The sequence below is a fragment of the Hypoxylon trugodes genome, assembly GCF_022578975.1.
Source record: "Hypoxylon trugodes strain CBS 135444 unplaced genomic scaffold F4822scaffold_8, whole genome shotgun sequence".
In the NCBI taxonomy this organism is placed as follows: Eukaryota; Fungi; Ascomycota; class Sordariomycetes; order Xylariales; family Hypoxylaceae; genus Hypoxylon; species Hypoxylon trugodes.
The window spans coordinates 1,951,761-1,966,133 of NW_026250023.1; the positions used below are offsets into that span (position 1 = coordinate 1,951,761).

At 47.2% G+C, this 14,373-nt stretch overlaps 6 protein-coding genes across 6 annotated transcripts; 3 read left to right on the plus strand and 3 right to left on the minus strand.

Annotated features, from left to right (window-relative positions):
- Positions 1 to 237: 237 nt before the first annotated feature.
- Positions 238 to 2,054, plus strand: F4822DRAFT_414047 (prim-pol domain-containing protein). The gene is made up of 4 exons (XM_051459092.1): positions 238 to 595; positions 651 to 848; positions 911 to 1,357; positions 1,413 to 2,054. The coding sequence occupies exons 1-4, from the start codon at positions 321 to 323 to the stop codon at positions 2,035 to 2,037; spliced, it is 1,545 nt and encodes a 514-aa protein (XP_051311515.1). The 5' UTR covers positions 238 to 320; the 3' UTR covers positions 2,038 to 2,054.
- Positions 2,055 to 2,133: 79 nt separating this feature from the next.
- F4822DRAFT_352815 (YggU-like protein) lies at positions 2,134 to 2,851 on the minus strand. The gene is made up of 2 exons (XM_051455993.1): positions 2,538 to 2,851; positions 2,134 to 2,403 (listed from the first exon to the last, which is right to left on the minus strand). Exons 1-2 carry the CDS (start codon positions 2,742 to 2,744, stop codon positions 2,230 to 2,232), a joined length of 381 nt encoding a protein of 126 aa, XP_051311516.1. The 5' UTR covers positions 2,745 to 2,851; the 3' UTR covers positions 2,134 to 2,229.
- A 212-nt stretch (positions 2,852 to 3,063) lies between these two features.
- F4822DRAFT_414052 (uncharacterized protein) lies at positions 3,064 to 5,593 on the plus strand. The gene is made up of 3 exons (XM_051459093.1): positions 3,064 to 3,344; positions 3,403 to 3,450; positions 3,512 to 5,593. The coding sequence occupies exons 1-3, from the start codon at positions 3,218 to 3,220 to the stop codon at positions 5,152 to 5,154; spliced, it is 1,818 nt and encodes a 605-aa protein (XP_051311517.1). The 5' UTR covers positions 3,064 to 3,217; the 3' UTR covers positions 5,155 to 5,593.
- Positions 5,594 to 5,826: 233 nt separating this feature from the next.
- F4822DRAFT_414053 (uncharacterized protein) lies at positions 5,827 to 7,210 on the minus strand. The gene is made up of 3 exons (XM_051459094.1): positions 6,854 to 7,210; positions 6,624 to 6,743; positions 5,827 to 6,515 (listed from the first exon to the last, which is right to left on the minus strand). Exons 1-3 carry the CDS (start codon positions 7,053 to 7,055, stop codon positions 6,220 to 6,222), a joined length of 618 nt encoding a protein of 205 aa, XP_051311518.1. The 5' UTR covers positions 7,056 to 7,210; the 3' UTR covers positions 5,827 to 6,219.
- Positions 7,211 to 9,078: 1,868 nt separating this feature from the next.
- F4822DRAFT_445648 (cysteine proteinase) lies at positions 9,079 to 13,012 on the plus strand (the record flags this gene model as incomplete). Its single annotated transcript, XM_051463403.1, has 5 exons — positions 9,079 to 9,172; positions 9,239 to 10,659; positions 10,717 to 11,110; positions 11,165 to 12,252; positions 12,309 to 13,012. The coding sequence occupies 5 exons, from the start codon at positions 9,079 to 9,081 to the stop codon at positions 12,975 to 12,977; spliced, it is 3,666 nt and encodes a 1,221-aa protein (XP_051311519.1). The 3' UTR covers positions 12,978 to 13,012.
- A 326-nt stretch (positions 13,013 to 13,338) lies between these two features.
- On the minus strand, positions 13,339 to 14,248 carry F4822DRAFT_414073 (uncharacterized protein). Its single transcript, XM_051459095.1, has one exon. The coding sequence runs from the start codon at positions 14,069 to 14,071 to the stop codon at positions 13,766 to 13,768; it is 306 nt and encodes a 101-aa protein (XP_051311520.1). The 5' UTR covers positions 14,072 to 14,248; the 3' UTR covers positions 13,339 to 13,765.
- Between the last annotated feature and the right edge of the window lie 125 nt (positions 14,249 to 14,373).

The window sequence follows — 14,373 nt, forward strand, 5'->3', positions numbered from 1 at the left end:
CTGTAAATCCAACCACTATAATTATAGCGCGTACTCCCCTATAGCCCCCTGTATTTACAGTTGACTTCAGCACATGACTCCCTGTAATTACAGTGACACAGTGCAGTACGCCACCACACTGTATATTCGCACGGCGTTTTGGCGCATTGGCGGTTTTATGCTTATTGGACCGCCGTAATATAATGTAATTAACGCGATAACGCGTCGCGTCGCGTTCAAATTTCAATTAAAGTAGCCCCTCTACAATATTACCTACCCGTACCATGCTACTACGAATTCGCAATACTACGAAATAAAGCGCACTGATTGATTACTTGAGAATGCCTCACTCTATATCCCCCGAGGCTGATAGCCAAAATACTGCTACCGAAGAGACGATGACGGACGCCCCAACTCAGAATGGCAACAGCCAAGCAACGGACAATGATATCACCATGGCCGAGCCGGGTACTGTATCAGCTACAAATGGCAACGATAAGAAGGATGTGAAGCTAGAAGATATGTTTGACGACGACGGATCAGATGAAGAGTTCCCTAGTTCGCGGCCGGCTGTAGATAAATTCTCAAGTACTCCTGATGCTCTGGGGTCACCTATGTAAGATTGCCGGATTATTTCGACTAAAAGAACCACTTCTTAACAAATGCTATAGTGATGGAGCGGTTCAATTAGCAGCCTCAGACCCCGAGCTCATGCGCATTTTCTACCAACGATTCTTTCCCTGGCGATACCTATTCCAATGGCTTAACCACAGTCCGGTCGCCACGAACGATTTTGCCCACCGAGAGTTCGCCTTCACGTTACAAAATGATATTTACTCACGATATAATTCCTACCCTAGTTCTGACCTGTAAGTAGCATACAAGCCCGGATTTCTACTTATTACACAATACTAATCATAGATAATTCCAGACTCCGAAAAGATGTCGTCCGCCTCCTACCAAGCCGTTTCGAAATCGGACCCGTATACTCCACGAACCCACGCGAACGCAAGACCCTCCGAAACTCGAGCGCTTTTAAGCCACTAGCCAAAGAACTATGTTTCGATATCGATTTAACAGATTACGATGACATCCGAACATGCTGCGACAAGGCCAATATCTGCAACCTGTGCTGGCAATTCATCACCATGGCTATTAAAGTGGTTGACGTTGCGCTGCGCGAGGACTTCGGGTTTAAGCATATTATGTGGGTGTACTCTGGACGAAGAGGTGCGCACGCTTGGGTGTGTGATAAGAAGGCACGATTGTTGGATGATCAAAAGAGGAGGGCGATTGTGAGTTACCTTGAGGTTATTCGGGGTGGTGCGCAGAGTGGGAAGAAGGTCAATCTGAGGAGGCCTTTGCATCCGCATTTAAGGTATGTCTGATTTTGTTACTATGTAGAACGATCCTTGCTAATTGTTCTCATAAAGTCGGAGTCTGGAGATTCTAGCACCCCATTTCCAAGACGATGTGCTCGAGTCGCAAGATCCTTGGTCTGAGCCTGAACGAGCCGAGCAACTACTTTCTCTTCTCCCGGATAAAACCCTCAACGAGAGTTTGCGCAAAAAATGGGACTCATCTCCTGGACGAGTTAGCACATCGAAGTGGGCTGATATCGACGCAGTAGCCAAATCTGGTGCAAGCCGAAATTTGGATGCTAGAGCGCTGCTCGAGGCTAAGCAAGATATCGTGCTCGAGTACACATACCCACGTCTCGATGTCGAAGTCAGTAAGAAACTGAACCATTTGCTGAAATCGCCATTCGTTGTGCATCCTGGTACTGGGAGAGTGTGTGTACCGATCGACATGCGGAAGCTCAGCGAATTCGACCCGCTCGGTGTGCCCACCGTCCAGGGTCTGCTAGAGGACATTGACTCTTGGAAGGGCGAGAATGAAGATGGTGAGGAGGTCAAAGGTAACCTTCAGGATTGGGAGAAGACTACATTGAAGTCGTATGTAGAGTACTTCCGCAGCTTCGTGCTGGCGCTTATGAAGGATGAGAGGGATCCTAAGGTCAAGAGGGAGAGGGATGAGAGTGAGGCTATGGAGTTCTAAGCTACCTAGGCTTTTCTCTGATTATTGATATGATATGTTAGCGAGATGATTAGGTTGATTATACTATGGCATGGGCTTGGAGTTCGGGTATGCTTTACATATAGGTACAGTACTTTACCTAGGTACTCGAAGATCGGAATAATGAGTAACATATGCAAATAATACCTTTGCTTCGTGGAATTCCCTCGTAGCTTATGCCCCTGATAATTCGTCGCTGAGAAGCTTCTGTTTAACTAGAGCAACCAGGTCCTCATTGTTTTCGGTATTCCTACCACGCTGGAAAGAGGCGCTGGCGATGCTGATGGTTTTATCCCTGGTTTTCATCCCATGCGTGATTTGAAGATCTGATTTTGCGACCCCTAGGATCTGAGATTTTGTTATTAGTGAAGTCCGTTTGTATCCGGATGCATGCTTCCGTGTGTAACATAGGGGAGCTATCATATTCATAATACTGCCAAATGGAGAGTTTGTATATATAAAATGACTTTCTATATGCTCACCTCACTTAATATTTGAATCACGGCCTTGTTTGCTTTTCCATCTTGAGGAGGGGCTGAGACGCATAATTCTATTGCCTCATCGGTGACAGCAGCAACTCCTTCTCGTACCTTGCTTGCGCCTGGTCGGATGTGACATCGTAATTGTAGGATCTCGGGAGATGAAGATTTGGATTTTTGCACGAGACTTATAGCATTACGCGCTGCCATTTTGATATCGATATTTGTCTTAACTATTTCAGTTCATTCCTAGGTAGTCGAGGGGTCTGAATTGTCTCTTTTAATGGTGGTGATGGATCGGAGTGCCCCACTTCTCCGGATGGTGATACCGAAACGAATTCAATCCAATTGTTTGTAACGGGAGGAGCTTGGGCCATGCATACATGTACCGTTTGGCTACAAATAGATACATCCATACGCTAGTAATTCATGCTAATAATTTAGTACTGGTACAGGATAAGAATTTCTGACGATAAGCTCCAATAACTTTGTAAATGCTGCAGCTGTTACGAACTCTCTCAGTTACATACATATACAATTGCGACGAGTCGATTCTCATCTAAATCCATTATTTGGAATCGACGACTTGGAAGTTAAATAGAACTTATCCAAATCCTTTCAATCGTCGCTTCTTTCTCCAATATTCATCCCTTTTTCCAATATGCGATCGTCGTCGTAATTGTATGCTTCCATCGCGCAGACTTCCATCCTCTATTCACCCTCTGCTCTGCAGCCAAAGGATGGCGTCCGACCGCGGCTATACCATCACCGGTCTCAAGAGATGGTCTATCCTCGACAAGAAACTGCCTTGTATGTTTGAATCTTACTCTAGATGATGATTTCGTTCTTTGCTAACCTAAGAATTTAGCTATCGACAAGATTAATGCCATTCATGTTTACGACTTCGACAACACCTGTTAGTCCCGCATATGCCTAACTCCCGCATCTATTTCGCAACTAACCACGCATCGTTTTAGTGTTCCAGACCCCCCTGCCCAACCCGAAACTATGGAACAATGCGACGCTCGGTCAGCTAGGTTCCCCCGACATATTCGTCAACGGCGGTTGGTGGCACGACTCGAGAATTCTATCCGCGACCGGCGAGGGCGTAGAACAAGAAGAGAAGCGCGCCTGGAATGGTTGGTGGAATGAGAAGATCGTAGAGTTGGTCCGACTTAGCATGGAACAGAACGATGCCCTCTGTGTTCTGTTGACAGGACGCTCCGAACAAGGTTTCTCCCAACTCATCAAGCGAATCGTCGCCAGCAAAGGGTTAGAGTTCGATATGATCGGGCTCAAACCGGCTGTCGGTCCTAATAACGAGAAATTCCTAAGCACTATGAACTTCAAGCAAACTTTCCTTCGAGTATTGATGGGAACGTACGCACACGCTAAGGATATACGCATTTACGAAGATCGCCCGAAACATGTCGAGGGATTTCGAGATTTCCTGGACGATTTCAACAAGGAATTAGTTGGCCGTAGACGAAACCCCATTGTTGCCGATGTCATACAAGTTGCGGAACTCTCCACTACTCTGGATCCTGTTGTCGAGGTAGCTGAAGTACAACATCTGATCAACATTCACAACTCCCTAGTCAAGGGACGGAATGGAGGTCCGCGAAATAAACGTCTATCCATCAAGAAGAGTGTCTTCTTCACTAGCTACATGGTCGAAACCGCCGACACAAAGCGACTCATCGCACTTTTGAATTCGATGGCGTCGGGGATTGATGATCTAAAGTTTCTTGCTAATACCATACTTATCACGCCCCGTCAATGCCCGAAGCACATCCTAGATAGGATAGGAGGAATGCGGTCCAAGATGAAGTGGGAGGTAACCGATATTGGTGAATACCAAACTAACCTCTGGGCGGCACGTGTTAGACCCGTGCCTGCCGATGCGATGTACCATACCGATAACCCGTCGCCGTCTGTCGTGCTAGGACAGAGGAGAGGCGCTCGCCCACCGGATGTTAATAAGATCCAGTACTGGCAGCCAATTCCTCCTGAGAAGCAATTTATTATCGATACGACGGTAGGCGAAAAGGCGATATTGCGAATCGAGCGCGAGGACCAAGATGGTGATCAATATGATGACCACCAGGAGCGGTCGTACTCCCATAGGGGCTCCAAGCGCAAGTTCCCCAGTGATGAGGATCGACCCTCGCGCCAGAATAGCGGCAACTACGGCAATAGCCCCCGCGAGTATCACACTTCATCTTACCAGGGACGAGGCGGAGGTGATAATCGTGGTCGGGGCGGCTACAGAGGCGGCAATAATTCTAGGGGTAACCGCGGTGGCGGCAGAGGCGGTTTTAAGGGTTCGGGAAGAGGTGGTAAGGGCGGTGGTCATGGGTACAGATCCCTAGACGACGTTGACACACGAGACAACTCTCAAGGGGGGTATGGCTCATCGACGGTCTCTTATGATGATACTTTCCCGTCTTTACCATCTGGTGGCGGTATGCAATCTCAGCAACCTCTTCCGCCGATCCCCCCACCTCCTCAGTTCGGCCAACCATTCCCGCAGCCTGGTCAATGGCCGGCTCCGGGTGGTGCCTCGGGTCAATCGCGACCTGTTGGCGGTCCTGGACCGGATTTACAGAATTTCTATTAAGCATCTGGAACGGTTACATGATACGACCGACAGTGTACAAGTATGGTTTTAAGGACGTCTTGAAGGTCAGGCTTTTAAAATTGAGTCATGGAGCATTGTATCAAGGTCGGCTTGGAGTTTCAGAAATAACGTTCAACCAAAAATGGTAGAATGATATAAGGCCCAGGTTTACAAGCAGGCAGTCATAATCAAAGGGCAGGCATTTCTTTCACGGACAGGTCTTTTTTTACATATACTACTAGCATACCCCCTCGAGTTTCATTTTTTACGGGAGATTTGGTACTGAAGTCAGCAGCTAGGTTAGGCGTTTGGCAGATTACTTCCTCCCTAAAAAGTAGGTGTGAAACATGCAGGCTGGTAATTAGGTCTAGGTAGTTAGGACGAAGGGAGCATCGCGAATGCGAACGCAAAATAAAAGGCATTATTTCTTGGTACGAGTATTGATGCATGATCTGAAAAATGCATGTGTTAGTCTATGTTTCGAGTTGATATGTTTCAAAGGACTTGAGTTGTATGTGCCAGATATAAATCAGGATAAGATAGAACAATGTGGTGAGTTAGATGAATCATGCTCGCCAAAGACGAGTCATAAACAGCCTCTAAGGAAATCATCATGGAAAGGTAGGCGTAATGAAAAAAATTATGTTAAAAAGAAATGGATATAAAACTTACCACAAAGTCAACAAGCTATTCCGTGGATTTAGAAATCATCACAGAAGCAAAAGAGCTCGTATCTGAACATTGAAGAAATGGAATTCTAGGTATATGTACGGGTATGCATTGTACCTCTTAGTTTAGTTGCGACAGCCCCTTATCCCCGCCGTGGATAGAAGGTTTGTGTATGATTGTTGTGATGTGATGGTGATGGATGGATGAAGAATGCCCGCCGCCCTTTTTATCGTCAGAAATAAATTTGCGCCGGAAAGTGGAGTCCTCTAATTTTCGCGGCTCAACTAGATTCTCCGGCACCGTATGGAACCCCGGCTGTCAGTGCAATTACCATCTGCAGCCTACTCCCTCCTTTTCTCTTTATATCTCGTGCGTAGATTAAATGGGTGGGTATATTTATTCCACAGTAGCGGACACAGGCTTAATCTCCACGCCGTACTTCTCCTTCAAGCGTTCGCGGCGGCGCTCCTCGTAGCCGGGCGGGTGGATACCGCGGCCCTCGCCGATGTTGGCGATGGTCTCGTCGATCGGTCGGCGGCGGTTTAATCGCATGGCTTCCTTGCGGTCGAACTCGTCGAGCTCGTTAACGGGGTTACGGGGTCCGCCGCGGAGGCTGCCGCCTGTGAATTCGAAGGCTGACATGACGATCGAGAAGGCGGCGCCGAAACCTAAGATCTGGGGGATGCGGCCGGCTGTAGTAAGAGGGAGGGTTAGTTTGACGGCGTTTATGATATTATGACGGGTTTACGGGATTGGATGAATGTGAGGGTGAGGGTGAGGGTGAGGATGGAGGTGCGTACTTCGTAGACCTATCGTGGCTCCGCTTAGGAATGAAGCGATTGAGATGTTTAGTGTGTCATCTTTTTCTCGTAGGTTGGCGGTAGCGTCTCGCGCGAATTCGTATACGGTCGCTCCAGCAGCTATAAGAATGAAACCCGTCAGTTCTCTAATCATCCATGGTATATGACGATGTTTCCCCAGCGCCAGTAGAGTGCATCCGGAAATTCCAATTGAGCGGGTAAAGACGTACTGAACATAGCGACAGTACCGCCGGTCCTCGTAAATACACCCCAAGCGCCGACGTTGCGTCTCGCGAGTGAGTTCTGAACGGCCGAGACGGTAAAACCAGCACCTCCACCTAGCAGTGCGCCGTTTATGGCGGATTTGAGAGAATCATGTTGGTGGAAGATATGTTGCTCCTCCCCCTTCGGCGCGGAGTAGTCGTTCGCCATCTTTGACTCGAGCCCGAAGGAGGCCTATTTCGCGATGGTGGGAGGGAGCTCGAGAATATGCCTATAGGAAATTGGCGATTATAATAGGTATGGTGGTAGGTAGTAAGGTCTTTGGAATCTAAAGCTTTGAAGCTTGGATGTTCCGCCGATGGATCCTGGAATTGCGTTGAACTTTACTGGTCAGAATTAACCGGGATTTTGCCTAGTGGATACATACATATATGAAAGTGGTCCAAGTGTCGGAGAATCATATAGGCCGAGCATAGAGTTACCGGGATACTTAAAAGTCTTGTAACTGGACTTTCATAACCAATTGGATTTGTCTCAGTAAACCGTATTAGCGCGGGGTAGATTTACATTTTCATGTACAAAAACATCGTCCCATACAATTTGTTTTTGTATTTTAAGTAAGAGCCAGCGCCAGCATTAGAGTAGTTTCCTCCTGTCTATGAAACAAATATTTTGAACCTTAAAGCTGCATGCGTTGATCCTACAGTGTCTAATGCTTTCCTAATTCTTATTTCGCTAAGGTAGCTACGTTGGATGTATTGTCCTACGTCACTGCCAACATTGAAGCAAGGGTGTAGCACAATACCCTAAAATACATACCTAAGGTACATAGGTAGGTACTGTACAGCCTAACGCACGGTCCTTTTCTTCAGCTCGCAGCTACCTATTCCATATCCTAAGCCTTGAGCTTACTGATTAGCAGCAACGAAGCTCCAGAGTCAAGTCGCCGAAGTTGCCTCCACCAAAACTACATCATTCTACGCCGTTCTCTCTGCTACTCAAGCCTTTATTGTAATCGCCGACATTTGTCAACTTCTGACTATACGGCGATTTGCGACCTCTTCGCGCGACTCTATTTTGAGTTGACTCTTTTTCTAATCATTTTGTCTGCTACGTCGCCTCTTTTTTTCCCCGGGCGCTTGGAGTCCATCCCGGTCAAGTCGATAGATCGTTGCGATTGCATTCCTCTACGTCGATACTTGTATGTTACACCCCGGTTAAGTTGAGTTACATATCCTCATCTCTTAACTGAGTCCAGTATTGTCTGCCTCGAACAGCTCAGCTACCTAAGTTGTCAGGTACGTACGCGATTTATTTATAATGTTTTCGCCTTCACCTAACAATGGTACCATAATTCATAATCCTTCTCTCTACTCATGTGACTCTCATCAAATATAGGAGCAGCTTCCCCCTTTTCGCCTTCTATCTCATTATTTCCTTTAGATCGATAGTCGCGATCCTTACATGTCTTGAACAAGTTTATTGTGTCTTGAACGTAAGAAACAAGTTGTTAGGAACGATCACTGGATACATCGAGCTTAAACTTAACATTCTGGTATTTACAGTCACAGTGTTCAATAACCGGTGTATCATACCACATCATCGTTCGCGCGAGGAAGAATATTAGATATCGCCGATAATTCTCTACCTCTCAATAGGTCATAGGCAGGTTCGACTGTGCCTCTACGTTCACTGCGGTAGCGACGGCATCCATCATCTTGACCCCCCTGATTAATACTACATTACCCATTACCCGGCTTCATACCCTCTACACATATCGCTAATAGTAAAAGTACGAGTGTACTCGAGAGGACAAGCAAAAAACGAAACTCTTTCACTTCTACCTCATATTATACAATTGAGTCTACTGCTAACGTAGATATAATACTAAGCCATTGTACTCCTTTACTAGTATTGGAGATCTCAGTGGTACCAGCCATCCCATCATATTTACTGATGAAATCTTAAGACTGAAGAGCACGCGTCTACTTAGACATTCAATCACGACTTCAACGGAGTTGGTGCAACTCATCGGGTAAGTTGGCTCTCATTATATCATGTAAAAATTAAGCGGCACTTACTCTTCATATAACCCCTCTAATCTAAGAGTAAAAGTACTAATGCTAGTGAACCTAGTACCCAAACACAAATCAGTCGTTTCTCTCGATATACCCCGCTCCTGGGTATCTAGTAACCTTGAGAGCTCGCGCTCTCAAACGGGTTTATTATCACGATGGATTTCATCTACCCTTTAGACGATGTAGCAGAGCTCCACCGACTCCAGCAGCAGGCGAAAGAGGACGTACGAACCTCCCCAAACCCTCGAGGTAAGCATCTAGTCGGCTTTGGTACTATTATAGTTTTTTGGAAGTCATACTAATCAGGCTGCGAAGTTGTCACATCACCTCTCCTTCTAAGTCAATTTCTGGGGTCTCAAATACCGGAGCTTGATTCAAACCATCGATGCTCAAATCATGAGATGTTACTAGTTATAACTCAGTCATCTGAGGGAGGACCTGCTAAGTTCATCTCTACGTTTTGTGGACGATGCCATTACCATTTCCACATAATGAGTGATTCGAGACATGTACAGCCGTATTCTAATGATACGCATCGTCTTCATATGCTTGTTCCTTGCGGTCAGGATTCTACACATGATTCCGGAGTAAACCGAACAGGTTATGATGATGCTATCGGAAACGTTCGATATATTTGCGCCGCCGATGGCTGTTTTTTCAACATCAAAATATCCTCTATACCAGAAAGGATTTCTGAGGAGGAGATGACAAAGCTTGACGACAAGAACCGAATCGCCCACAATTTCGCACAGGCCCAGGCTAACGACCCGGAACGTTATGAGAAGTTCGGCGATATTTCGACCCTTAAACCCAGGTCCATACTTCAGAAATACCTCGCTGATGGACTCGACCGAGATAGTCAGCAACCCAGATTAAGGGTTAACAAGCGTAACAAGAAGTTTCTCGTATGTATGGGCAATGACTTCGATAACTTGTTGAAATTTCTGGGATTCTGCGAGGGTGTAGACGCTGAAAGTGATGAACCATGTTGGTTCATCGTTCATCCTGAACCCAAACAGGGACTGACCCGTGTCCGAACCTTACGAGCTCGCATGGAGGATGCGATGGCAGAGCTTGGGCTTGTTAATGGGGTGTCGATGAACCCGGCCTGGGATTCACTCTTGAATGCTTTTCAGGGGAGTTATCAAAGCGTTCCGCTTGATTTCAACGCCGTGGATCCAATTCCAGACGCAGAATTTGCTCTGTTAGGGTGCTTAGCGGGCTACCCACCTCGCTCTTTTGCTTGGGCCGCTATTTTCCTAGCTCAACTACGACCTAAAGACCGGGACAAGTACTTAGATACCGCTCTACGTTGTATTAAAGAGAGAAGTGATGATGCATCCACCGAAATCATCATGTATAGATCTCGATTCGACGAGACAGTCCTTAACGATAGGATAGTAGAAGAGGCGTTCACATTCTTCGCAGCTTCTCCTGAAGACGGCCTAAAGCCAGAATGGTTCTTAGAGAGGTACTATGAGATGGTCGCAGGGCACAATACCGATAAATTTAGAGCCGAAGCTCAACAGCACCTTGAAGCGATCGGCAATCACCTAGGGAGAGATATTGTGAGCGAAATCAATCCGAGAGCCCTAGAAAATGTGGGAGACATGGGTCTTATAATATCCTCACCTAACGGCGGAAGGATGGATATTGCATCAGCGACGAAGTTACTAGGTGTCGAGTCTAATTGGACGGCGGAGATCATCCGCGGTTTCGTAGGAAATTTGGCTAACGTAAGCCATCTTTGTTTTGCTCTTGCGAGATTCATATATTCTAATTAACGAATCTAGGACCCGAAGACCGACCGAAACAAACTTGTTGAGGCTATCGACGTTTTATCCGAATTCAAGCGCCAAAATAATGAACCAGAAGAAGCAGCAGAGTTACAAAACATCGCTCAATTCGTGAAAGAAAGCGGATACGTTCCGACGCTTGTTTCCCAGCCTCATTCGTCACCGCAACCCACAGGCTCTGTCAATACGCCCCCAGGTCTGAAGAACATCGGCAATACTTGCTACTTAAACAGTCTTCTACAATACTTTTACAATGTGAAAGTAGTACGCGATTTGGTACTTAACTTTGATGATTTCAAACTTGAGCTTGACGAAGAGATCGTCGCACAACGAAAAACAGGCGGGAATGGCACTAGTGTAAATCTAGAGGAAGCCATCGTGGCTCGACAATGTAAGAAATGCCTCGAGTTACACCCCTTACGAGAGATACTAACGTTATGAGAAGTTGTCGAGATGCTTCAGGGTTTATTCGCCGATCTACAGACAACTACCAATACTGCGGCTCAACCTTCGCAGAAGCTTGCTAACACCGCACTGTCGTCGGCTAGAGATATCCTAGATCAACAATCTAATACCATCCCTCCACCGTTGCCGGCACGCCCGTCGCCAGCACCACTGCTCCCCTCAAGAGAAAATGACGATGCTATGAAAGGCGTAACGAATGACGCGATTCGAGTCTCCGTCGAATCAGTTAATGATAAACATGAATTGGCTAGTTCCCAAAGTTCCCACACGCTGGTTGATGAGGTTGAAGACACTCGATCAGTGACATACGATCCGTCGAAAACGCCAAACGATGGCGATGTGAAGATGCATGACTATCCCGAGTCCTTAGCTCTTGACGATAAGATTGCCGAGGTCTCCCGCCGTCTGGAACACTCAGATCGTTCAGGTACATCACAACAAGATGTCGGAGAAATCATCGGCAATATCCTCGAACATATCATGCGTGCGATCCGTTCAGATGGCCCAATGCCTGAAAAGCCCGAGCTCCAAGCAGACAAAATCACGCAGACGTTCTTCACTACGATTGTGAATTACACCATCAAGACTAAGAAGGGATATCCAGCCAGTAACCCGGCCTCCTACCTTGAAGAGTCTCCACTAAATATCGAGATTGTCCCGGAGCGTTGGATCACAGCCTATCCTGAAGAGGCGGACCAACCCTCGGACGGCCCTAGCACTAGCTTTGCTGGACCAACAGATGTCCGATGTACTTTGACCGCAGCTTTGGATCGATACTTCTCTTACGAACCAATCGATGAAGAGAAACGCGCGCGATACAGTAGCATTAGATCCCTGCCACCTATTGTTCATATCTGTATCCAGCGAAGCACACCTAAGGGCAAGAACAAAAACCCGGTTATTATCCCGGAGATCTTGTATCTCGACCGCTATATGGAAGCTGGAAAGGATTCGGCCGTGTGGAACGCCCGTAAGCGAGCATGGGCACTCAAGGAACGCCTTAAAGAATTGAGAGCCACAACCTCTAAGGTCATTCTACCTCCGATCCAGTCCATCACAGAATCCGAGGTGAGTCGTCACCCCACTCTAATACGTGTAGATAAAATGCTAATATCAATCATAAGGAATTCAAGAACGCGGAAGTTGAAGATTTGGCTACTATGACCTCAGCAGCTGTTGGTAATGCCGCAGAAGAAGCTGGTCTACAGGAAGCGTTCCTCGACGACATGGGATCGGATAAGAAGCGAAAGCTAGCTGAGCCATTTGAATCCTCACTTCTAAAGAAGATAGCTACCCCGGCCTCGTCGGTTAGCTTCCCACTCAGCGATAAGTTCGGTGATCTTGTCTGGGATATTAGTAAGCCTCTAAACGAGATGACTGAGAAGGAAGTTACCGACCTGAACCAAAAGGAGGAAACCATATTCGGCGCAATGAACAAGGAAAAATACAATATTCACGCCGTGATCTGCCATCGCGGTGGCACGGCCGCTGGTCATTACTGGGTCTGGATCCGAGACTTTCAACGTAATGTGTGGTATCGATATAACGATGAGACAGTGACGGAAGACGGTCGCGATACAGATGCCGTTCTGAAGGACCTAAACGAGACCGGCGATCCTTATTACGTCGCATACGTCCGAGACGAACTAAAAGAGGATCTGGTGGATGTGCCTCAGCGCCACAAACGTGAGCCTGAGGGTTCTCCGACTGGTGGCGAGGAGGTGGAGATGATCGAGGGCGTAACGGTAGAGGAGACGCAACCCCCCCTCACAAACGGACACCTATCAAACTAAGTTGGTGATGATGCTGACCGGTTTTGGAAGGCTTTGATATATACCCTAATGTCCTTCCTTCCCCATAAACGTGCCATGATTTTACACAGTTGCATTAGCAAAGGAGTTTGATGTGGAATTTTTCTGTAGGATCACACAAGGGCACGCGCCCATGTCATGAATTGTCTAGATAGATGAATCCCGACATTATCCGATGATGAATCATATGTGCTCTACCCGAAGTGAAGAACTGATCAAGTGAGACAATCGTATCGTAGCGTACCCCCACGTAGTAGGGAGTGAGGCCGTTGCCGTCGTAGTACAACCGTAGATCTCGGAGATTCGTAAGTCCTGGCGTTCTTAATCTAAGATCGGTACATACATAGTATTGGCCCCGTATTATAGATAAGAGCGCTTTGTGATTATCATTGAAGTGGCCATCTACAAGCGCTTTGAAAGGTAATCACGATGATGTACCCGGTGTACCACCGTAATAATGGGGAGATGAGTTGAAAGCCTGCTGCTGCTGTGTTACCCCTTGTGGAGCACCTATACGGGAATAAGGAGCGACTGTGGGGGTGGTGGCGTTGGTGGCGTTGAGATTAGATGAAGGATATGCAGCCGGAGTTGGAGTCGGGGAATAACTCGGCGTTATGAGGGAGTTTCCTCCCGCTGCTGGTGAGGCTTGCGAGGTATCCATTTCTTCACCCTCTGCGTCTGCCTCTGCATCTACTTGTGACTGATCCGCAGATCCTTTTTGGTTTGGGCGTGCTGGTAATGTATTAGTTCAACCTCATTTCATCCCACCCTCAAAAGCGTAGAAAAGGGGAAGGGGATATACCTTTCTTCGGCCTTCCAGTCCGCGGTGGTACAGCAGCGGACTTCGCGCGTATAGCAGTCCGGATCTGACTCATGGAGTACCCGGTTACGGCATGGATGCGCCCGGCGCTCATGCGGGCGTCGAAATGGAGCGTGCGCACCCGGAATCGTTCTAGTTCGGTTAGGTGCTTGGTGTGGACTTCTTTGGGGCGGTTTCCGAGGGAATTGGGAGGATTGGGAGAGTTAGTGTCGGGAGCGTTGGGAGTGTTTGGTTGTGGTGGCTCTGGTGTTTCCATTTTTTATTTAGTTTAGGTATGTTCTTAGTTATGAGACTCCTGGTTTCTTCTAATTGATTTACGTTGGCGTGGTTCACGGTGATGGTGTAGGTTAAACGACGACGATGTTGATGAGGGGGTTGGGGAGAGGGGAAAGTTTTCTTCTGACGGTGAGTTACTGGAATGCGGGTTTTTTTTCGCGGGGAGTAAACCGACAGTGTGCTCTGTCAGGGGTACCTGGTAAGTTTTGGCATGATGATACTTAGCAGGGATGTAAAACTTCCGGTTTGGTACTACGATGTATCGTCGTAGCGCTTAGTCTG